This window comes from Aquarana catesbeiana, linkage group LG09 (genome assembly GCF_042186555.1).
Source record: "Aquarana catesbeiana isolate 2022-GZ linkage group LG09, ASM4218655v1, whole genome shotgun sequence".
Classification (NCBI taxonomy): domain Eukaryota; kingdom Metazoa; phylum Chordata; class Amphibia; order Anura; family Ranidae; genus Aquarana; species Aquarana catesbeiana.
In genome coordinates, this window is record NC_133332.1 from 52,939,268 (window position 1) to 52,958,739 (window position 19,472).

General features: G+C 43.8%; 1 protein-coding gene across 2 annotated transcripts in view; it reads right to left on the bottom strand.

Moving 5' to 3' along the window:
* Positions 1-19,472, bottom strand: part of LTBP4 (latent transforming growth factor beta binding protein 4) — a 288,242-nt gene that overhangs the window by 41,002 nt on the left and 227,768 nt on the right. For both annotated transcript variants that reach the window (XM_073598500.1, XM_073598501.1), the window contains exons 13-18: positions 19,135-19,338; positions 16,784-16,909; positions 9,514-9,639; positions 5,905-6,030; positions 4,252-4,380; positions 863-988 (exon numbers count right to left, since the gene is read on the bottom strand). In XM_073598500.1, coding sequence (XP_073454601.1) covers positions 863-988; positions 4,252-4,380; positions 5,905-6,030; positions 9,514-9,639; positions 16,784-16,909; positions 19,135-19,338 — 837 coding nt within the window. The remainder of the gene's footprint in view (positions 1-862; positions 989-4,251; positions 4,381-5,904; positions 6,031-9,513; positions 9,640-16,783; positions 16,910-19,134; positions 19,339-19,472) is intronic.

The following is a 19,472-nucleotide window of genomic DNA, read 5'->3' on the forward strand; positions in this document are numbered from 1 at the left end:
GCAAGTCTGTATTTTCATGGGATAAGGGCTCACACTCTGAAAAACAGCATATCAGTTATCAGGTGAAACATGGCATAGAAAGTATATGGTGTATATTTCTCCTAGGAGGTCTAATGGGTCTTACCAGCCTTCCGGACCTTGTAATATAGCTGTGTTTGGTGTATGAGTTGTATCTACTTCTACATTAAGGTAACCACTTTTTAGGAAGGTAATTCCTTTCCATAGAAATTATGGAATATATATGACGTTTCACTATAGGAGGTTCAGCTATGGCTCAATATCCCAGCTTCACAGATGTGTACTCCTAGACTGCACATCAGATCATTTACAACCTGACCATTTATCACAAGGCTTCATCTAAAGGTCTTCAAGGATCCAGGGCTAATTAAGGTTTATGATGCCTCTGTGTTACTTCTAACTGACTGTTTTTTGTTAAATGTGCTCACTCCCAGGGCTAGTTAAGTTAATGCAGGAGATTTTAAGTCTTGTACCAACTTTTGAATGAGGGTGGCATTATAATTCAGACCAGCTTCCCCATTCTCTCTAAAGAGTTTGGGGATTGTCAGGCTTCACTTTTATCACATTCATCACTTATTGTGACACTGAGTAAAAGGCTGAACAAGACTGTTCCTCTATGAAATACTGCTTGCCATGTAAATTCTGTTGAAGAAGACAACTCCACTTTGACAGCACTTATTTGGGCAGTCTATGGTCAATGATATGTTATATGTCAATACGAGCTCTTTGACGGAAAAATCACAGTCATTAAGGCATACATTTTATACATCTTCATTACTAAATGTAGAATTACGGTAAGTCTTAGATGTGCTAATGGCAATAAGACTTGACCATATAACTTTACCAATGCAGTCATTGCTTTGTGGATTCAGCCTGTAACCAACAGGACAAGAGCAGCGGAAACTGCCAGGAGTATTTAGGCATCTGCCTGATCCACAAGGACGCGGTGTTTGTCGACACTCATCGATGTCTGTAGGAAGAACACTGTGTTAATGTGGTTGGAATTATTAAGGGATAACTGTGGTGATAACATTTTCTAAAGTCTTGAGCCCTGTGTAAGCTATGACTAGCATTAACGTAAAACTTGAAACAGTATTCCAGGTTTAATTCCACTTTAAATAGTTTGTTTGGGCCAAGGTGGGACAAACAAACTATTTTCCATTACAGAAGGATGTGGCCGCTGTATGTACCATAATGGACTGTACATTAGTAGCATTATCTGCATACACTAAACAGCACTGTGTTCCAGCAACAATACAGGTGATTTCCCTTCTTTGACCAGAATGAAAGAGAGTGGGGCCAAGTATTTCTCCACCATTCAAGGAGTAGCCTTGTATTTTCATGAATGAATACAAAGCTTCCTCTGACTGTTCATGGTGGAAAGAAGGGTGTTGCCACAAAAATTGACTAGAGGTATTAAATATTCAAGTACCATCATCCTACATTGATATACTAGAGGGGAATGGGAGGAAAGAAGTAAGGGCTACTCCAAACAAGCCCTACCTCCCGATAAAGGAATTATTGGACTATTACGGTACCCAATTGAGACATGGAACATAAGTAAAATTTCAATTTATTGAGTTACAAAATAGTAAAATATATACAGTTTACAACAAAACAACTTGGGAGTTGTTGCAACAAAAGACATACATTAAAGTAATAGTAAGTACAGCCCACATGTATGAATGAAGGCACATTGATGTACTAAAGGACATTTAACCTAAAAAAAAAAGGAGGGGAGAGGAAAGAAGAGAAGGAAGAAAAGGAGGAGGGGGGAGGAAAGCAAGGGGGAGGAAAAGGGGAAAGGGTCTATCCCCTTTCTCTTCCCCCCTCTCTGCCCTTGGCGTCTTCTCCCCCCCCCTTCCCCCCCTCTCTTCCCTTCCCGTCCCTTTTCCCCATCCTTCCCCTTGCCTCCCCTTTCCCTCTCCCCCCCTTCCTTTCCCTCCCCTTCCCCCCCTCCCCCCCTCCCCCTTCCCCCTCCCCCTTCCTCCCTTTCCTTTTTTCCTCCCCCTTGCTTTCCTCCCTTCCCTCCCTCCCCTCCTCCTTTTCTTCCTTCTCTTCTTTTCCCGTTCCCCTCCTTTTTTCTCCTCCAACCTTCCCTATTCCCACGCACTTAGGTGGTGTATGTATCAATACAATTTACACCACAAACCGATATACATTGTTTCTTTATATACTAGCCCGTCTCGCTTAGCCCCCCGTGTCCGCCCCCAGGGGGAACGCTCGATCCGGGCGTCTCATAATTGCAGTTCCTTGCCTGTTGGGGCAGTTGTTGGTGAGTGTGTTTATACAACATGTAATCACTCCAATACTATGTTGTACTACAATGTATTACTATTTTCTGTATTCTATGAATGTAATTGTGATTATTTATCTTCTTAGATGCTATATTTGGACACCTCCTGAGGAAGCGGCATTGGCCGCGAAACTGTTGAGGTTAAACGTCCTTTACATCAGTACATCCTGTACATCAATGTGAATTCATTCATACATGTGGGCTGTACTTACTGTTACTTTAATGTATGTCTTTTGTTCCAACAACTCCCAAGTTGTTTTGTTGTAAACTGTATATATTTTACTATTTTGTAACTCAATAAATTGAAATTTTACTTATGTTCTATGTCTCAATTGGGTACCGTAATAGTCCAATAATTCCTTTATGGGGAGGTAGGGCTTGTTTGGAGTAGCCCTTACTTCTTTCCTCCCATTCCCCTCTAGTATGTTCATGGTGGAAATCGTGACTTAAACCACCAACTGCTCCATCTTGACCAATCAGAGTAAGCCTTGTATTTATTGATAGAAAAACAAGGCTTCTACTGGATGGTGGAGGAGCATTCAGCCCGATTCTCTTTAATTCCATCAACATATATGAAGTTGAACTTACTGCTGCCAGAACCACTTACTGTATGAAGCTAATGCTACTATAATATTTTACAGCAGACACAGCGGCCGCATTATTCTGTAATGGAAACAGCTGTCCCAGGCAAACTATTTAATGTGTAATTCAACCTGGAATACCACTATAAGCTCGCCATTCGCTGCTCAAACTTTGTCCAATTCCTGCAAAGTTGTCCAAAATTCGAGCTGAGGGTTGTCCTGTAGGCACCAAGTGACTTACCAAACTTCAATGAAAAAATTGAAGGAGCCAGGTGGAAAATTGTTGACTGAACAATGACTGTGTCCAGTCAGATGCAGTCACTGTTCGGGTACTCAAACAGTCACAGGGACTGGCTGTCTGAATACCATAGCCATCAGGGAAGATGTTTAGCATGGATGGAAAAAACTATACATGTATGACTAGCCTTATGCCCCATACACGCGTTCCGAAAATCGGACAACAGATCGTCTGACTTTTTCCGCTTGCTAGTCACAAGTAGAAATTGAAGAGGTTACTAAGGTTAAGAAATTCTTATACGACAGGATAAAAATACGGAAGTGATGTAATGTGTTGTAGTGTATTTGCATTGTATTTTCGGACCACAACTGTACTGACTAAATTAAAATCGTATGATCTGGCATCGGACAAGGAAAATGTTCATGTTTGCACCATCGAATAATATCGGATGAATTGTTATGATTGGCTATCGAAAGCTGTGTACTAACGATCAGGTTATCATACAATCGATTTGAAAGCAGTATTTTTCGTACGATTTTCGGATCTTGTGTATGGGCTACTAGACGGCTTCTTTTTCTCCTCTTATGAGATGAAAACGAAGATAAGTATAGGCTGCAGGAGGCCAGCTTTAAAGTAAACTTTTTGCTTTTCCCAGCATAAAGGATGCTCTGATTCACTTTAGGTTACCTATCTTATTTTATTTTACAGAGGACTCATGAGACAAAAATATGTACATTTATAATGCACATAAAATACCATACTACAGTATATATGTCAAATGAAGGCTCCTAATAAATCCTGATGTTTTAGGTATCTGCAAACATTTCAGAGTATGTATATTTTTCTGTGCTCTTTTGTTTGTAGAGCAAACTGCTTCACACGTCATTGGATTTCCTTATCTCAGTTGTATCCAGTTTAGTTCAATTATATAGTCTTCTTGTTTCTGGGATTTAAACATCAGATCATATAGTATACTGTAGTATTAAAGGATGCAGTGGTTTACAGAACCTATAATTGTTAGGTTAAAAATATCCTTTGTGCTGAGTCTTAATAAATTAATTAAAATTCATTTCAGGGTCTATTTTAACCTCTTCAGTACCATTTATATTCATGCTCACCCTGGCAGTCGGTGCCCTGTGCGTTGGCGGTGTACCCTGACAGACAGGCGCAGCGGTAACTTCCAGGTGTGTTCTCACATCGGCCATTCAGACACAGGCGTCTTGGAGTCAGGCGGCACTCATCAATGTCTACAAAGATAGGGGAAAAATTATTCTAACATGATTTAACATTACACCAAGCATAGCGCCCTCTGTAATTACCTGTGGTGCTGAGTTATTATGCTTTATAGAACAACTCCGCCCAGTACTGTCTGCATCTAAACAAACCCTATAAATATTGCCACAGTGCAATTTGAGAAAAATAACAAGCCATCAAGGGGTTATTCTTTTTCCATCCAATTGTATTAATACTCATCCACATGTAAAAGAGAAAAACAAAAGTAAAGATCTAAAGAACTTTGCTATTAGAAACTATCAGGGCTTTTTTCTTAGAGAATAGATGCAGGTACTTAACCTCCCTCCTCCCCAGGGGGGGAAATAAGTAAAGTGACACGGCTTGCAAATCACACCAGGTGCAGGGCTAAGGAGTGTGTATTGCACAGGGTGCAGGGCTAAGGAGTGTGTATTGCACAGGGTGCAGGGCTAAGGAGTGTGTATTGCACAGGGTGCAGGGCTAAGGATGGCGTGGTATAAAGGTGGCAGGGCTGAGGAGTGGATGTTGCACAAGGTGTCCATATTGCATATGTCACAGTGCCCAGGAGTTGATATCACATAGAGTGCAGGACTCAGCAGTGTATGTTGCATAGGGAACAAAGCTCAGGAGTACACATTGCACAGGGTGCAGAGTTTAGAAGTGCATATTGCACAGGGTGCAGGGCTCAGGAGTCCAAATCAAGTAGGGTGCAGGACTCAGTACTTTTTATCACATAGGGTGCAGGGCTCATGAGTCTGTATCGTGTAGTGTGTAGTGCTCAGTAGTCCAAATCGCATAGGATGCAGGGCTCAGGAGTCCATATCGCATAGGGTACAGGGTTCAGAAGTCTGCATTGCATAGCATGCAGGGCTCAGGAGTGCATGTTGTACAGGGTGCAGAGTATAGGACTCTGTATCGCATAGAGTGCAGGACTTAGCAGAGTATGTTGCATAGGGAACAGAGCTCAGGAGTACATGTTGCACAGGATGCAGAGTTCATATCACATAGAGTGCAGGGCTCAAGAGTGCATCTTGCACCGGGAGCAGCAGATCTCATGAGTGCATGTTGCACAGGGTGCACAGGTCAGAAGCGCATATTACACAGGGTGCAGGGTTCAGGAGTCTGTATCGCGCAGGGTGCAGGGCTCAGTACTCTGTATCGCCTAGGGTGCAGGGTTCAGGGGTCCGTATCATGTAGGGTGCAGGGCTCAGTAGTCCATTTTATATAGGATGCAGGGCTCAGGAGTCTGTAACGCATATAGTGCAAGGCTCAAGAGTCCTTATTGAATAGGGTGCAGGGCTCAGGAGTCCTTATTGTATTGGGTGCAGGGCTCGGAAGTACAGACTGCAGGGCTCAGGAGTATGTATCTTATAGGGCAAAGTGTTTAGGAGTGCGTATTGCTTAGGACGCAGATGCAGGTAGCACACAGACTAGTGTACACCTCTTACCTTACTTCTCAGTATTTAGTCACGGTTTCTGTTAAAATTAAAAACAGCATACTTTAGTAGCAGGTACATTACCTACACACGCCTTGCTCTGTGCGTTAAGGCTGAAACCCGATGGACAGACACACCGGTAACTGCCAGGCGTGTTCTCGCACCTTCCATTGGCGCAGAGTTGTTGTCCGCTGTTACACTCATCAATGTCTGGAAGGAAGATTCAGCCGGTCAGAGAGTTTCATTACACCAAGCAGCGTACAAAGCTCTGTGTCATAACGCCAGATGTGCGAATGACAACTGTTGGCTAGTAAAAAGATTAACTCAATTTTTTCTAAAAGCCAGAGCTGTTTTTCATGGTTGTTTATAAATGAGGAGCCATTGGGGTTATTCAATAAAGAACAGTAAAAGATAGAGTAACAGACCTTGCCCAGCGCAGTCCCTCACCAAAATAAAGTAAAACACCTTGTTTCCTATCAGGTTAGTGCATTTGGTGGTGTGCACTGAAAAACAGTACAGCAGGCTTTATCTTTTTCAGCACAGTGCGGTACAACACAAACCACACAAACCACACAAACCACTGCCTCCGCACTGTGCTCTGGCCAACAGAGCTTTTTGAAATGGCAATTTTATGACATTTCAATACAGATTGCATAAAAAAGTAAACAGTGTGATGTGCCGGGATCGATGCATCAGCACCGCTGTCATCCTAACACCCACCAAGCCACTGCGTTCTAGCACAGCTACTGGTGTGAACAGCCCTGAAATCTGATTGGTTATCCTGATTTTCTGCACAGGGAAAATATCTAATCTCTAATGTATTGTATGCTTACATCTCTGACGTTTTTTACAGCTACCTTATGCATGTGTGTGTCTCTTATGTACATATTTGCTACTGTGAAAAAAGCTAAAATAATGCATTTTAGATGGATAACATCATCTTCACAGCAATTTTATGTACATTTTCTGGCACTCTAAACTGACCTCAATAAAATGTCTTAAAGTGTCACTAAACCCAGATCATAAAAACTATCAATAAATGGTGTATTACATGCTGTTCAAACTGGGTTCACACCTATGCAAATTGGATGCGGTTTTCTTCGCATCCAATTTGCATGGTAGGAGATTGTGACCGACTCCCTATGGAGCCAGTTCCCATATCTCCGCTGCGGCTCTGGTGCGAATTTGCACAGGGGTCCTGTGCATCTTTTGGTCCTTTCAGGTCCGAATTCAGCCCAAAAAATTGGGCTGATATTGGATCTGAAATGGTGAACGGAGATGCACCGGACCCCTGCTGTGAGCTGCATGCGGCAATAGTGTAAACCCAGCCTCATACTCACTCAGTCACTATGAGATTCATTTTCTGTATTCTGCAAAAAAACTGGTTGATCCTGCTGCTCTCTTATCTCCCCCTTTTGTCCATGTTCTCACTTTAGCTAGCGATTTTGCATCTGCGGTGGGAACTCTGCACATGCTCAGTTTTCAGTGAGTTTCTATGCTGAGCATTTCCTCCCTATCACGTCTGAGCAGCCCATGTGACTATAGAGTCACACATGTGGGCGTATACACAGTGGTAAATGACAGCCTACTCCCTCCCTCCTCCTCCACGCCCACTAACCAGCTAAACACAATGGGGGAGGGATATTACATGTAAATTAGTGGAGGCTTCACCTCTCTTTTACTCTAATGCCACGTACACACGATCGGACTTTCCGCCAAAAAAAAAACGTGGATTTTTGTTCGAAGGTTGTTGGCTCCAACTTGTCTTGCATACACACAGTCACACAAATGTTGGCCAACAATTACAAACGTGGGAACAAGGTGAAGAAACAAGACATACGACGAGCCAAGAAAAAGGAAGTTCAATAGCCAGTGCGGCTCCTTCTGCTTGATTCCGAGCATGCGTGAACTTTTGTGCGACGGACTTGTGTACACACGATTGGACTTTCCGACAACAAAGTTTTGTTGGCGGAAAATTTGAGAACCTGCTATCAAACATTTGTTGGCGGAAAGTCCGACAGCAAATGTTCGATGGAGCATATACACGGTCGGAGTTTCCGACAACAAGCTCACATCCAACATTTACCCGTTTGAAAATCCGACCGTGTGTACGCGGCATAAGACACAGGCTGGAGGGGCGGGACTGGCAGAAATTAGCCCACACCGTGTTATTTCCACAAAATAATAAAGATTTGTTTTCAAATATTTATTTTTATGACAATTTCAAACCGTTTATTGATATTAATTGTTTATTTTTATTTCAAAGGTTGTTTTTTTAATTTTTTTTTAAACGTATGACCAGCAGCAGAGGACTAGAAGCTCCTCCTGCTTATGTTTCTCTGCAAACAGGCTGGAAAAAATCTGGATCATCTGTATATCCATTAGGAAAAACTTACTTAGATTTTTTTTATTATTAAAATAATTACAGTGCCATTTTTCAAGTATACAGTGGAAATAGAAGGGACAGTGTAAATTAAACAGCGTGTGTTTAGAATCACTTTAAATATGACAAAGATATCTAATTATCAAATATAATAAATCTATGCAGACTTCTAGAATTCAAACATTTTGCTTGGCTGGCCTGTATAGCGTTAAACTGGCCATACACTATGCAACATTCGACTGCTTCTTAGTAACCGGGCAGAGATTTGCTCTGTGGGGGCCCTGTTGCCTTTCTCCCATCCGATTAAAAACAGAAGTAGAAGGCAAGCAAATGTCCCACTCCAGGTTCTAATTCCCACGCTGTCACCGATATCAGGGGCAGGTTCCTTGTAGTCATCGGCCACTTATGCTCCGTACACACGGTCGGACATTGATCGGACATTCCGACAACAAAATCCTAGGATTTTTTCCGACGGCTGTTGGCTCAAACTTGTCTTGCATACACACGGTCACACAAAGTTGTCAGAAAATCCGATCGTTCTGAACGCGGTGACGTAAAACACGTACATCGGGACTATAAACAGGGCAGTAGCCAATAGCTTTCGTTTCTTAATTTATTCTGAGCATGCGTGGCACTTTGTGCGTCGGATTTGTGTACACACGATCGGAATTTCCGACAACGGATTTTGTTGTCGGAAAATTTTATATCCTGCTCTCAAACTTTGTGTGTCGGAAAATCCGATGGAAAATGTGTGATGGATCCTACACAAGGTCCTATCACACATTTTCCGTCGGAAAATCCGACCGTGTGTACGGGGCATAAGAATGACTCTGCAACAGCTCCAAAAGTAAGGGGGGGGGGGGGGCTGCTCACTGTACTGATTGCCTTAAATCCATTTATTCATTAGTCCAGCAAGGAGACTAGTCCATCCTGTGATTAAACTCCTTATTGAGTGAAGCGCGTTGAAGTGTTTGTACCTCAGGTTGGACTGCTCTGCTCTGTTAGTTGGGCTGATGAACAAATGGATTTGAGTCGATCAGTACAGTGAGCACACCCACTTTTCTTTTTGGAGCTGTTGCTGCGCTTGCTTGAAAACTTGGAGCAGCCAGATGTAAAATTGACAGCTGAACAGTGGATGCCAATTTTACATCTGGCTGCAGTTAGTATTGCTCCTGAATGCCTGGCAGCCACTGTTTTTCCTCCCCTCAAAAAGCAATCAATTAAGGCTAACTTTTCAGAGTGGCGACAAGAGCTGTCACAGGTGTGAACCCATACTTACATTCAGATTGGAATTACTGTGAACGTCTCACCTGTACACTCTGTGCCTTGTGGATTGGTGCTGAAACCTGCAGAGCATGCGCATCTGTAACTGCCCATGGTGTTCTCACATCGTCCATTAGCACAAGGACTCGGCCTTTGCCGACATTCATCCATGTCTGGGTGAAAAAAAAGAAGACAATGTTGTGATATCTCATTGGTGCAATTTCTTCATTACCAGATCCAGAAAGCTTAAATCTAACTATATTTTAATATATATTTTTTAAGAGATCCTCGTTTAAGGCAAAACTTCATAATTGTCATGAATCTGACACGGTAAGACATGGTAGTGAAATAATCTGCAGAACTTAGCACAAAGTATGTATTATATTTAGGGCTGTAACTGATTAAAATGTTCGTGTTCAATGAATCGATTTTTTTAAATCGATTAATCAACTAATTTCGATTAATTATAATGCACATACAGATCCAACTACTTTTAGCTGCTTTAGCACCGTTGTTATGGCAACGGCCAAAGCCGGACATAGCGGGGCATGGCTAGGACGTCAAACGTCATAAACTCAGCCTCACCGTGCCCATAATCGCAGCCTCACCGCGCCCATAATCACAGCCTTACCGTTCCCATAATGCAGTCTCACCGTGCCTATAATCTCAGACTTACCGTGCCCATAATCGCAGCCTCACCGTGCCCATAATTGCAGCCTCACTGTGCCCATAATCGCAGCCTCGCCGTGCCTATAATCGCAGCCTCACCGTGCCCATAATGCTGTCTGACCGTGCCCATAATGCTGTCTTACCGTGTCCATAATCGCAGCCTCACCATGCCTATAATGGCAGCCTCACTGTGCCCAGAATGCTGTCGTGCCCATAATCACAGCCTCGCCGTGCCCATAATCGCAGCCTCACCGTGTCCATAATCACAGCCTCACCGTGCCCATAATGCTGTCTCACCATGCTCATAATCGCAGCCTCACCGTGCCTATAATCGCAGCCTCACTGTGCCCATAATGCTGTCTCACCGTGCTCATAATGCTGTCTCACCGTGCCCATAATCGCAGCCTCACCGTGCCTATAATGGCAGCCTCACCGTGCCCATAATGCAGTCTCACCGTGCCCATAATCTCAGACTTACCGTGCCCATAATCACAGCTTCACTGTTCCCATAATGCAGTCTCACCGTGCCCATAATCGCAGCCTCACCATGCCCATAATGCTGTCTCACCATGCCCATAATCGCAGCCTCGCTGTGCACATAATCGCAGCCTCACCATGCCCATAATTGCAGCCTCATCGTGCCCATAATGCTGTCTCACCGTGCCCATAATCGCAGCCTCGCCGTGCCTATAATCGCAGCCTCACCGTGCCCATAATGCTGTCTGACCGTGCCCATAATGCTGTCTTACCGTGTCCATAATCGCATCCTCACCGTGCCTATAATGGCAGCCTCACTGTGCCCAGAATGCTGTCGTGCCCATAATCGCAGCCTCGCCGTGCCTATAATCGCAGCCTCACTGTGCCCATAATGCTGTCTCACCGTGCCCATAATGCTGTCTCACCGTGCCCATAATCGCAGCCTCACCGTGCCTATAATGACAGCCTCACCGTGCCCATAATGCAGTCTCACCGTGCCCATAATCTCAGACCTACCGTGCCCATAATCACAGCCTCACTGTTCCCATAATGCAGTCTCACCATGCCCATAATCGCAGCCTCACCATGGCCATAATGCTGTCTCACCATGCCCATAATCGCAGCCTCGCTGTGCACATAATCACAGCCTCACCGTGCCCATAATGCTGTCTCACCGTGCCCATAATGCTGTCTCACCGTGCCCATAATCAAAGCCTCCCTGTGCTTATAATGGCAGCCTCACCGTGCCCATAATGCATCTCACCATGCCCATAATGCAGTCTCACCATGCCCATAATCGCAGCCTCACTGTAGTCAGTGCCTGTGTCTGGATTACACAGTCTGCGGGCATCTCCCGCTGTGTGTCTCGGAGCTGAGTGTGAAAACTTTGGCCGTGCTGTGAGAAAAGTCCCGCCCTTCTCCTAGAGCAGCTCGTGTGATAGACAGAACACTGCGTCTATCACACAAGCTGATCTAGGAGGAGGGCGGGATTTTTCTCACAGCGCGGGCAAAGTTTTCACACTCAGCTCGGAGACACACAGTGGGAGATGCCTGCAGACTGTGTATGACATATAGTGGAGGAGGAGGAGGAGGGAGCGGAGCACTGCGCTGCAGCCACAGCTTGGTCCAAAGTGGCCCCAGGGCAGGCAGCCTACCGATCAAAAAAATGTTGATCGATCAAAAAATATATATATTATATTATATGTATTATATATTATGACAGCCAAGAAACCTTAAGGATTTATAGAAGATCTGTAAAGAAGAGTGGACCAAAATACATACTCCTGGGATGTATGCAAACCTGGTCACCAACTACAAGAAACATCTTACCTCTGCTTACCAACAAGGGTTTTTCCACCAAGTACTAAGTCATGTTTTGCTTGGGGGATCAAATACTTATTTTACTCACTGAACTGCAACTCAATTTATAACATTTACATCATGTTTTTTTCTGGATTTTTGGTTGATATTCTGTATCATTTAAAATACACCTATGAAAAAAATGATAAACCCTTAATTTTTTTGTAAGCAGGCAAATTAACAAAATCTGCAGGGGACCAAATAATTATTTTCCCCACTGTATATAGGTATAAATTGTTTAAAATGAATTATGACTGTGTCTTATGCCGCGTACACACGGTCGGACTTTTCGTCTACAAAAGTCCGACAGCCTGTCCGACAGACTTCCGGCGGACTTCCGGCGGACTTTCGGCGGACTTGCAGCAGACTTTCTAACGAACGGACTTGCCTACACACGACCACACAAAAGTCCGACGGATTCGTACGTGATGACGTACACCGGACTAAAATAAGGAAGTTCATAGCCAGTAGCCAATAGCTGCCCTAGCATGGGTTTTTGTCCGTCGGACTAGCACACAGACGAGCGGATTTCGGGGTCCGTCGTAGTTACGACGTAAAGATTTGAAGCATGTTTCAAATCTAAAGTCCGTCGGATTTGAGGCTGAAAAAGTCTGCTGAAAGTCCGGAGAAGCCCACACACGATCGGATTACCAGCCAGCTTTAGTCCGTCGGCGTCCGTTGGACTTTTGTAGATGAAAAGTCCGACCGTGTGTACGCGGCATTAGAGTTTCACAGAACCTGAGGAAGTGTGGGTGGATACCCAAGAAACACGTAGTAATTATCACATTTTTCCCCTGAGTGGACCCTAATTTCTATCTGGAAGCCTTACTGTTGAATGGAGGGGAATAAATAGCGATTGACTGTGAAACACATGAAAATAAGTTTTAGGTATCTATATCATATATAACTGTAAAATGTATGGTACTAAGGTCAAATCACACTTGTTTTATAATAAAAGTATAATAAAAAGAAGGGTCGCTGGTTCGAATCCCAACCATGACGCTACCTGCCTGGAGTTTGCATGTTCTCCCTGTGCCTGCGTGGGTTTCCCCTGGGTACTCTGGTTTCCTCCCACACTCCAAAGACATGCTGGTAGGTTAATTGGATCCTGTCTAAATTGTCCCTAGTATGTATGTATGAATGTGTGTTAGGGACCTTAGATTGTAAGCTCATTGAGGGTAGGGACTGATGCGAATGTACAATGTATATGTAAAGCGCTGCATAAATTGACGGCGCTATATAAGTAACTGAAATAAATAAGTAAATAAATAAAGAAAGAAACTGTGTTTGTATTCACCATTTTGACAGCTCGGTCCCGCACAGTGCAGGAGATGGCCAGGATAATGCTGAGGCAGAAGAGGCAAGCCCCTCTTTCCCCTTAGCACAGCTTCTAAGGCAGGATCCTCTTGGTCCTGTTCTGATAGAGGCAGCTATTGCTGACCCCACTTTTTGAAATTGCTACTGATCTGGCTGTCTCTGACTTTACTACTGAATTGCAGATCTAAGTACGCAGCAAATGAAGTCAGAACTCCTGCTCTGTGAACGTGCGACTCAGAAAGTACTAAGCATTTGAAGCATGACAGCCAGGGAACTAGCATTTTCCAAAAGAGACATTAGAAATGGCAGACTACGTATTCCTTTCAACGCTGTTGTTAGTTTGAAGAATGCTGATCGGCATTAGTTAACATCTTGCTATCTATCTCCTTATGTGATTAATGCTGCAAGCTTCACCATCTGTCTACAACACACACCATTCTGACATATCTGCGTAGTATTGATTTCCCTATACACATGACCCTAGCTGGGAGCCTTGAGAAACACTCAGTAGAAGGTGCCATTATCATTGGGACCAGACTTCCAGGCTGCACATCCAACGTCATAGACTCATTCTTGTGCGACATGACTGGGGTAGATGCCAAACAGAGTTTGTTTGTTTCTTCATTTGATCAACATTTTGCATTTTTATGGCCTCTAACTGGAAACCAGAAACCATGAGAATACATTCCACTGGATTTCTGGACAAAGTATTCTAAATATGAAATAAGCATTTAGCAAACCATTTAATGGACCACTGGGTGTCCAACAGCAAGGGGAGGCGAGCATTCCAGCCAAACACACATGGACTCATTTATTAAAAACAGAGGAAAGAAAATAAATAGTGTTCCCCGTAGCAATGTACTGTATCAGGTCTTTCCTTTCATCATTTAACCTTCATTAGAATCAAATACACTATATTGTCAAAAAGTATTGGGATGCCTGCCTTTACACGCACATGAACTTTACTGACACCCCAGTCTTAGTCCGTAGGGTTCAATATTGAGTTGGACCACCCTTTGCAGCTATAACAGCTTCAACTCTTCTGGGAAGGCTGTCCACAAGGTTTAGGGGTGTGTCTATGGGAATGTTTGACCATTCTTCCAGAAGCGCATTTGTGAAGTCAGACACTGATGTGGACAAGAAGGCTTGGCTCACAGTCTCCACTCTAATTCATCCCAAAGGTGTTCTATCAGGTTGAGGTCAGGACTCTCTGCAGGCCAGTCAAGTTCCTCCACCCCAAACTCACTCATCCATGTTTTTATGGACCTTGCTTTGTACACTGGTGCGCAGTCATGTTGGAACAGGAAGAGGCCATCCCCAAACTATTCCCACAAAGTTGGGAGCATGAAATTGTTCAAAATGTCTCGGTATGCTGATACCATAAGAGTTCCCTTCACTGGAACTAAGGGGCCAAGCCCAACCCCTGAAAAACAACAGCACACCATAATCCCCCCTCAACCCCCCTCCCCCTGTCAATAAAAAAACACACTACACAGGTCTTTAAAGTAATTTATTAGGCAGCTCCCGGAGTCTTCTTCCGACTTCGGGGGTCTCTTCGGACTTCTCCGCTCTCTCCGGCCTCTTCTCCCAGTGTCCAGTTCTTCTCCCACTCTCCGATTCTTCTGCCGGGCTCCTCCACTATCTTCTGCTCTTTTGCCGCTCTTTTGCTAGCGGTGGCCCAGTCTTCTTTGTCGTCTTCTTCCCTCTTCTCTTTTTCTTCTGCTATGGGACTGTGACATCATAAGGGGCGGGGTCACCAGGGGACATCACCCGGTGGCCATGCCCCATGCCTATATAAGTAGTTGCGCACCATGTACACGGTATTACAGAGGGAAAGAGCGCCATGTCAACATCGGAAGAAGAGAAGAGGTAAGAAGACGATGAAGAAGACCGGGCCACCGCTAGCAAAAGAGCAGAAGATAGCGGAGGAGCCCGGCAGAAGAACCGGAGAGCGGGAGAAGAACTGGACACCGGGAGAAGAGGCCAGAGAGCGGAGAAGTTGGAAGAGACCCCCAAAGTCGGAAGAAGACCCCCGAAGCTGCCTAATAAATTACTTTAAAAACCTGTGTAGTGTGTTTTTATATTGACACTTTTTTTTCTCCCAGGTGAATGGGTAGGGGTACGATGTACCCCATACTCATTCACATAGGGTGGGGGGCCGGGATCTGGGTGCCCCCTTATTAAGGGGTCTCCCGGATTCCGATAAGCCCCCGCCCACGACAACCAACAGCCAGGGTTGCCGGGAAAAAGCCCTTGTCCTCATCAACATGGGGACAAGGTGCTTTGGGGTGGGGGGGTCGCAGGGCGCCCCCCTTCCCCAAAGCACCCCCCCATGTATAGGGCATGCGGCCTGGTACGGTTCAGGAGGGGGGGCACTCAATCGTCCCCACCCCCTTTCCTGACTGGCCAGGCTGCGTGCTCGGATAAGGGTCTGGTATGGATTTTGGGGGGACCCCCACGCCGTTTTTTTCAGCATAGGGGGTTCCCCTTGAAATCCATACCAGACCTAAGGGCCTGGTATGCTCTTGGAGGGGAACCCATGCCGGTTTTTTATTTAAAATTTGGCTTGAAGTTCCCCCTCATGATTCATACCAAACACATGTCAGTATTGCTTGTCACTCATCGAGAAAGGAAAAAACACATTTTTCCTTTCCCGATGAGCGAGCCAGCTCGGCGCTGGCATATCGCGGTCACTCTTCCTGGGTAAATACTTTTCTTTTTCCTGTAAAGTTGCCTCATTATGAACGGGGATCCGACTTGGAGGCGACTGAAATCAGTGGGTACAAGTCGTCTAGAAGTCGGATTGAAGTAGTACAGGAACCTTTTCTGAAGTCGGAACGACTGCAGTAGTGTGCATTAAGACGGAACCATTCACTTACATTGATTTTTTCATGTAGCGTGACTTGGGGCGACTTGAAGTCGGATCCAAAGTTGCCCCTGTGTGAATGGAGTCTTGGGCAGTGGCATAACTAGAACCTTCAGGGCCTCCATGCATGAAACTATATAGGGCCTCCCTGACCCCCAGCAGTTACCAAGGCCATCAATTTGAGTATTTACTGTAATAAAACTTTTAAATACATTTTTGCTCATGGATTCTGACTTTTAGGACACCCTGTATATATGTTTTAGCATTGACATTTTAATACATCTGGCTTTATGTTTGTGGGGGTATTAAGAAAAGGTAAGCAAAAGGGGTTTAGGACAATGGGGTAGACTGATGTGCTACAGCAATCCTTGCATAAAAAATAAAAAAAAAAAAACGGAATCCCTTAGCAGTTGGGTTTTCTGCATTAATTTTAAGATTTTAATTTTAATTGAGACTTTAATGTACCTTTATGAGTTTTAGCTTTGTGATGAAAAAGAGGTGGCCTTATAACAAACATATTAATGTTATTCATAGTATAAGTATGGTATGGGGATGGCTTGGTTATTATAAGGCTGGATCTAGGCAGGTATGCCCCATCTGTGCAGTCATGAGAAAGCATAAATTCTTACCGATACAGTGGGTGCCCTGTGTGCTCAACCAATAACCATTGTTACATACACAGGTGTAGCTAGCAGGACGTGGTTCACAGCGCCCAGGACCGCAGATCTGTGGGTTCAGCTCACACAACTTCGACTCTGAAAATCAAAAATCCAGGCTCCCATAAATTGTGCTTTTTGATCTTAATAAAGACTTTAATTAAATACAAAGGGTACAGTGGTTTTTCAAATATACCATATGTGTCATGGCTTAAGAGATTTTTTATAAGTTCACCTCTGTTAACTGCAGATTCCATTCTTAAGGAACTAAGCAATATTTGCTTTACTGCAGAGTTGATGTGTTTGTTCTGTTTCAAAGTTACCAAGAAAAATAAACTTTAAATGTTTGTACAATCTTTTGTACAAGGTACCCATACATATGCTGACATGGTCAACTGGCCTTCCTTGGTCTTGGAAAACCCATTCTGAAAGCTTTCTGACTATCCACTGCAAAAGCTGAATAAGACAATAGTATGTTAGAGTTGTCAACCTTTTTACTCCAGAGGAACCCTTTAAATAATTTTCAGGCCTCGGGGATCCCCTGCCAAAGCCAATTCATTGGGGTCAGTGCTTTACATTTATGGGTAGTGGGAAGCATTCCCACTTACAGTGGTGTTCCGAATGCCACCTTTACAGATGGCTAAAAAAAGATCATTGGTGTCCTGCAGTTGTCTCTGTCCCAGAATTATGCAGGCCCCATCTAATGGGAGATCATCCATATAAGGAAACCCTAGCAACTTCGGGAGCCCCAAGGCTCTATGGAGCCCTGGTTGAGAATGGTTGGATTTGGCCATCCTATAACTGCAACTTCAATCCTGGCTAATTTTTATCTGAACAGATTTTTGAATGTCAGGCCATGTCATACATGGACTGATAACTGACAGATTGGGTGTAAAACATCATAATCTGTCTAAAGCTGACCATACATGTTACAATGATGATGGTACAATCCCCTTTAGATCTTTCAACAACTCTTTACTGCAGACATCTACCTGACAGTAATGCAAGTGACCACTATGCCAACTACTATAGCTGCAATGCTCATTGCTACCCCATCATTCATAAGGGCAGCAGTGCCTCAAGTTGTTTTTGCAGTTAGCGTGTTTGTATAATAGTATAAAGAGAATACTTGGGCTTGGGCTGAAGTACCAAGGGAAGAGGGGAAAAAGAAGTTAAAGTATAACTAAAGGCAAAACTTTTTTTACTTTTGGATAGAGTGGAGAGGGATTTGATCACCTGTTGGGTTTTCTTGCTGTCTGTGTCACCGTTAGGCAGATTCACCCTCTCTGTCTTTCCTGTTTACCGTTACCACCGAAAGTGAAGTAAAAGAAAACCTGAGGTGAAATCTTCCAATAGGGACAATAATTCTGGTGACAACCCGGGACTTCCACCACTTTGGAGGGATTTCCATTCACTTCCTGTTTTGCCTACAGGACAGTGAGTGAAGGGAAATCTCTCCAGTGGGACATAGATGATAAAAAAGACCTGACAGGGGTTATAAACCTCCCTTACGCTATACCAAAAGTTCTGCCTTTAGTTCTACTTTATATGTTAGGGCAAAAGGTGAGATTCAAGTCTCTGTGAAAATAAATTATTCTGTAAGGTTATATTCACCCCTAAACATGTGCTTTGACGTGCAATTTAGATCCTTTTTTAAAATAAATTTGAATTGACTTGAATGGTAATATGCAGGTCAAATTCACCAAAAATGGGACATTGTCCAGCTCAGGTTGTTTCCTTTTGCCCATGCATTTCTTCTGCCATCAAAAATACATGACTTGTCTAATGTAAATAAAGCTGCAAAGGCTTTTGTAAGTACTGCTGGTTTACATTCTTCCAACAGGTTCTCAGAGTTCTAGTGCCCTATTGTCCCATGTTAGGGCTAACGGATAGACATGTGCAGAATAGAAAAATGTATTTTGTTTCGGAAAGATTCGTTATGTTACTAATTTTGTTTCGTTTCGGAATTTGTTTTGTTTAATTTCATTCAATTTAGTTCAGTTTGTGAATTTTCTAATGAATTCCAAATTTTCAGAACAATTAGAATTCGGATCGGTCAAAAAAAGATCGATCTGATTCGAATTCTGTGTGAAGAATAGCTGGTTGGCCGCCGCGTCCTTAACAACTGATGACACATCAGCTGTCAGTGGGCTTCCCCGCTAAGAGCTGAAATGTAAACAAAACAATTTCGGCAATAGAAAATTTAGAAAAAAACAGCATGCCCATCCATACCAGGCCCTTTGGGTATCACCAAAAATTTGTCTGAATTTACATTCAGACCGAAACAAATTGCACGTGTCTACTGATGGAGCCCTCATACTTACCCTGCGAAGGGGCCTCTTCCTCAGTATCCACACGTTCTGGGGGAGAGGTAGGAGAAGGTCTTTCAATTGTAACTGAAGGTCTGTTTATCTGTATTTGTGTTCTGTCTGGTCGATAAATCTGTATTCTGTCAGTTATCCTTTGGTCCGTGACTTGCGCTCCGGCCTGTTCTCTGTCAGGCCTCCTGTCCTCCAGAATGAAACGACCTACAAATGCAAACATAGTGAGGTGACTTGATTACACCCTATGTTTTTGGGAAACCTAAAACATACAAAACGGTTACAGACAATGTTCTCAGAGGGGAGGAAGAGGGGTATGAGGAACTTGTTATTTACAATAC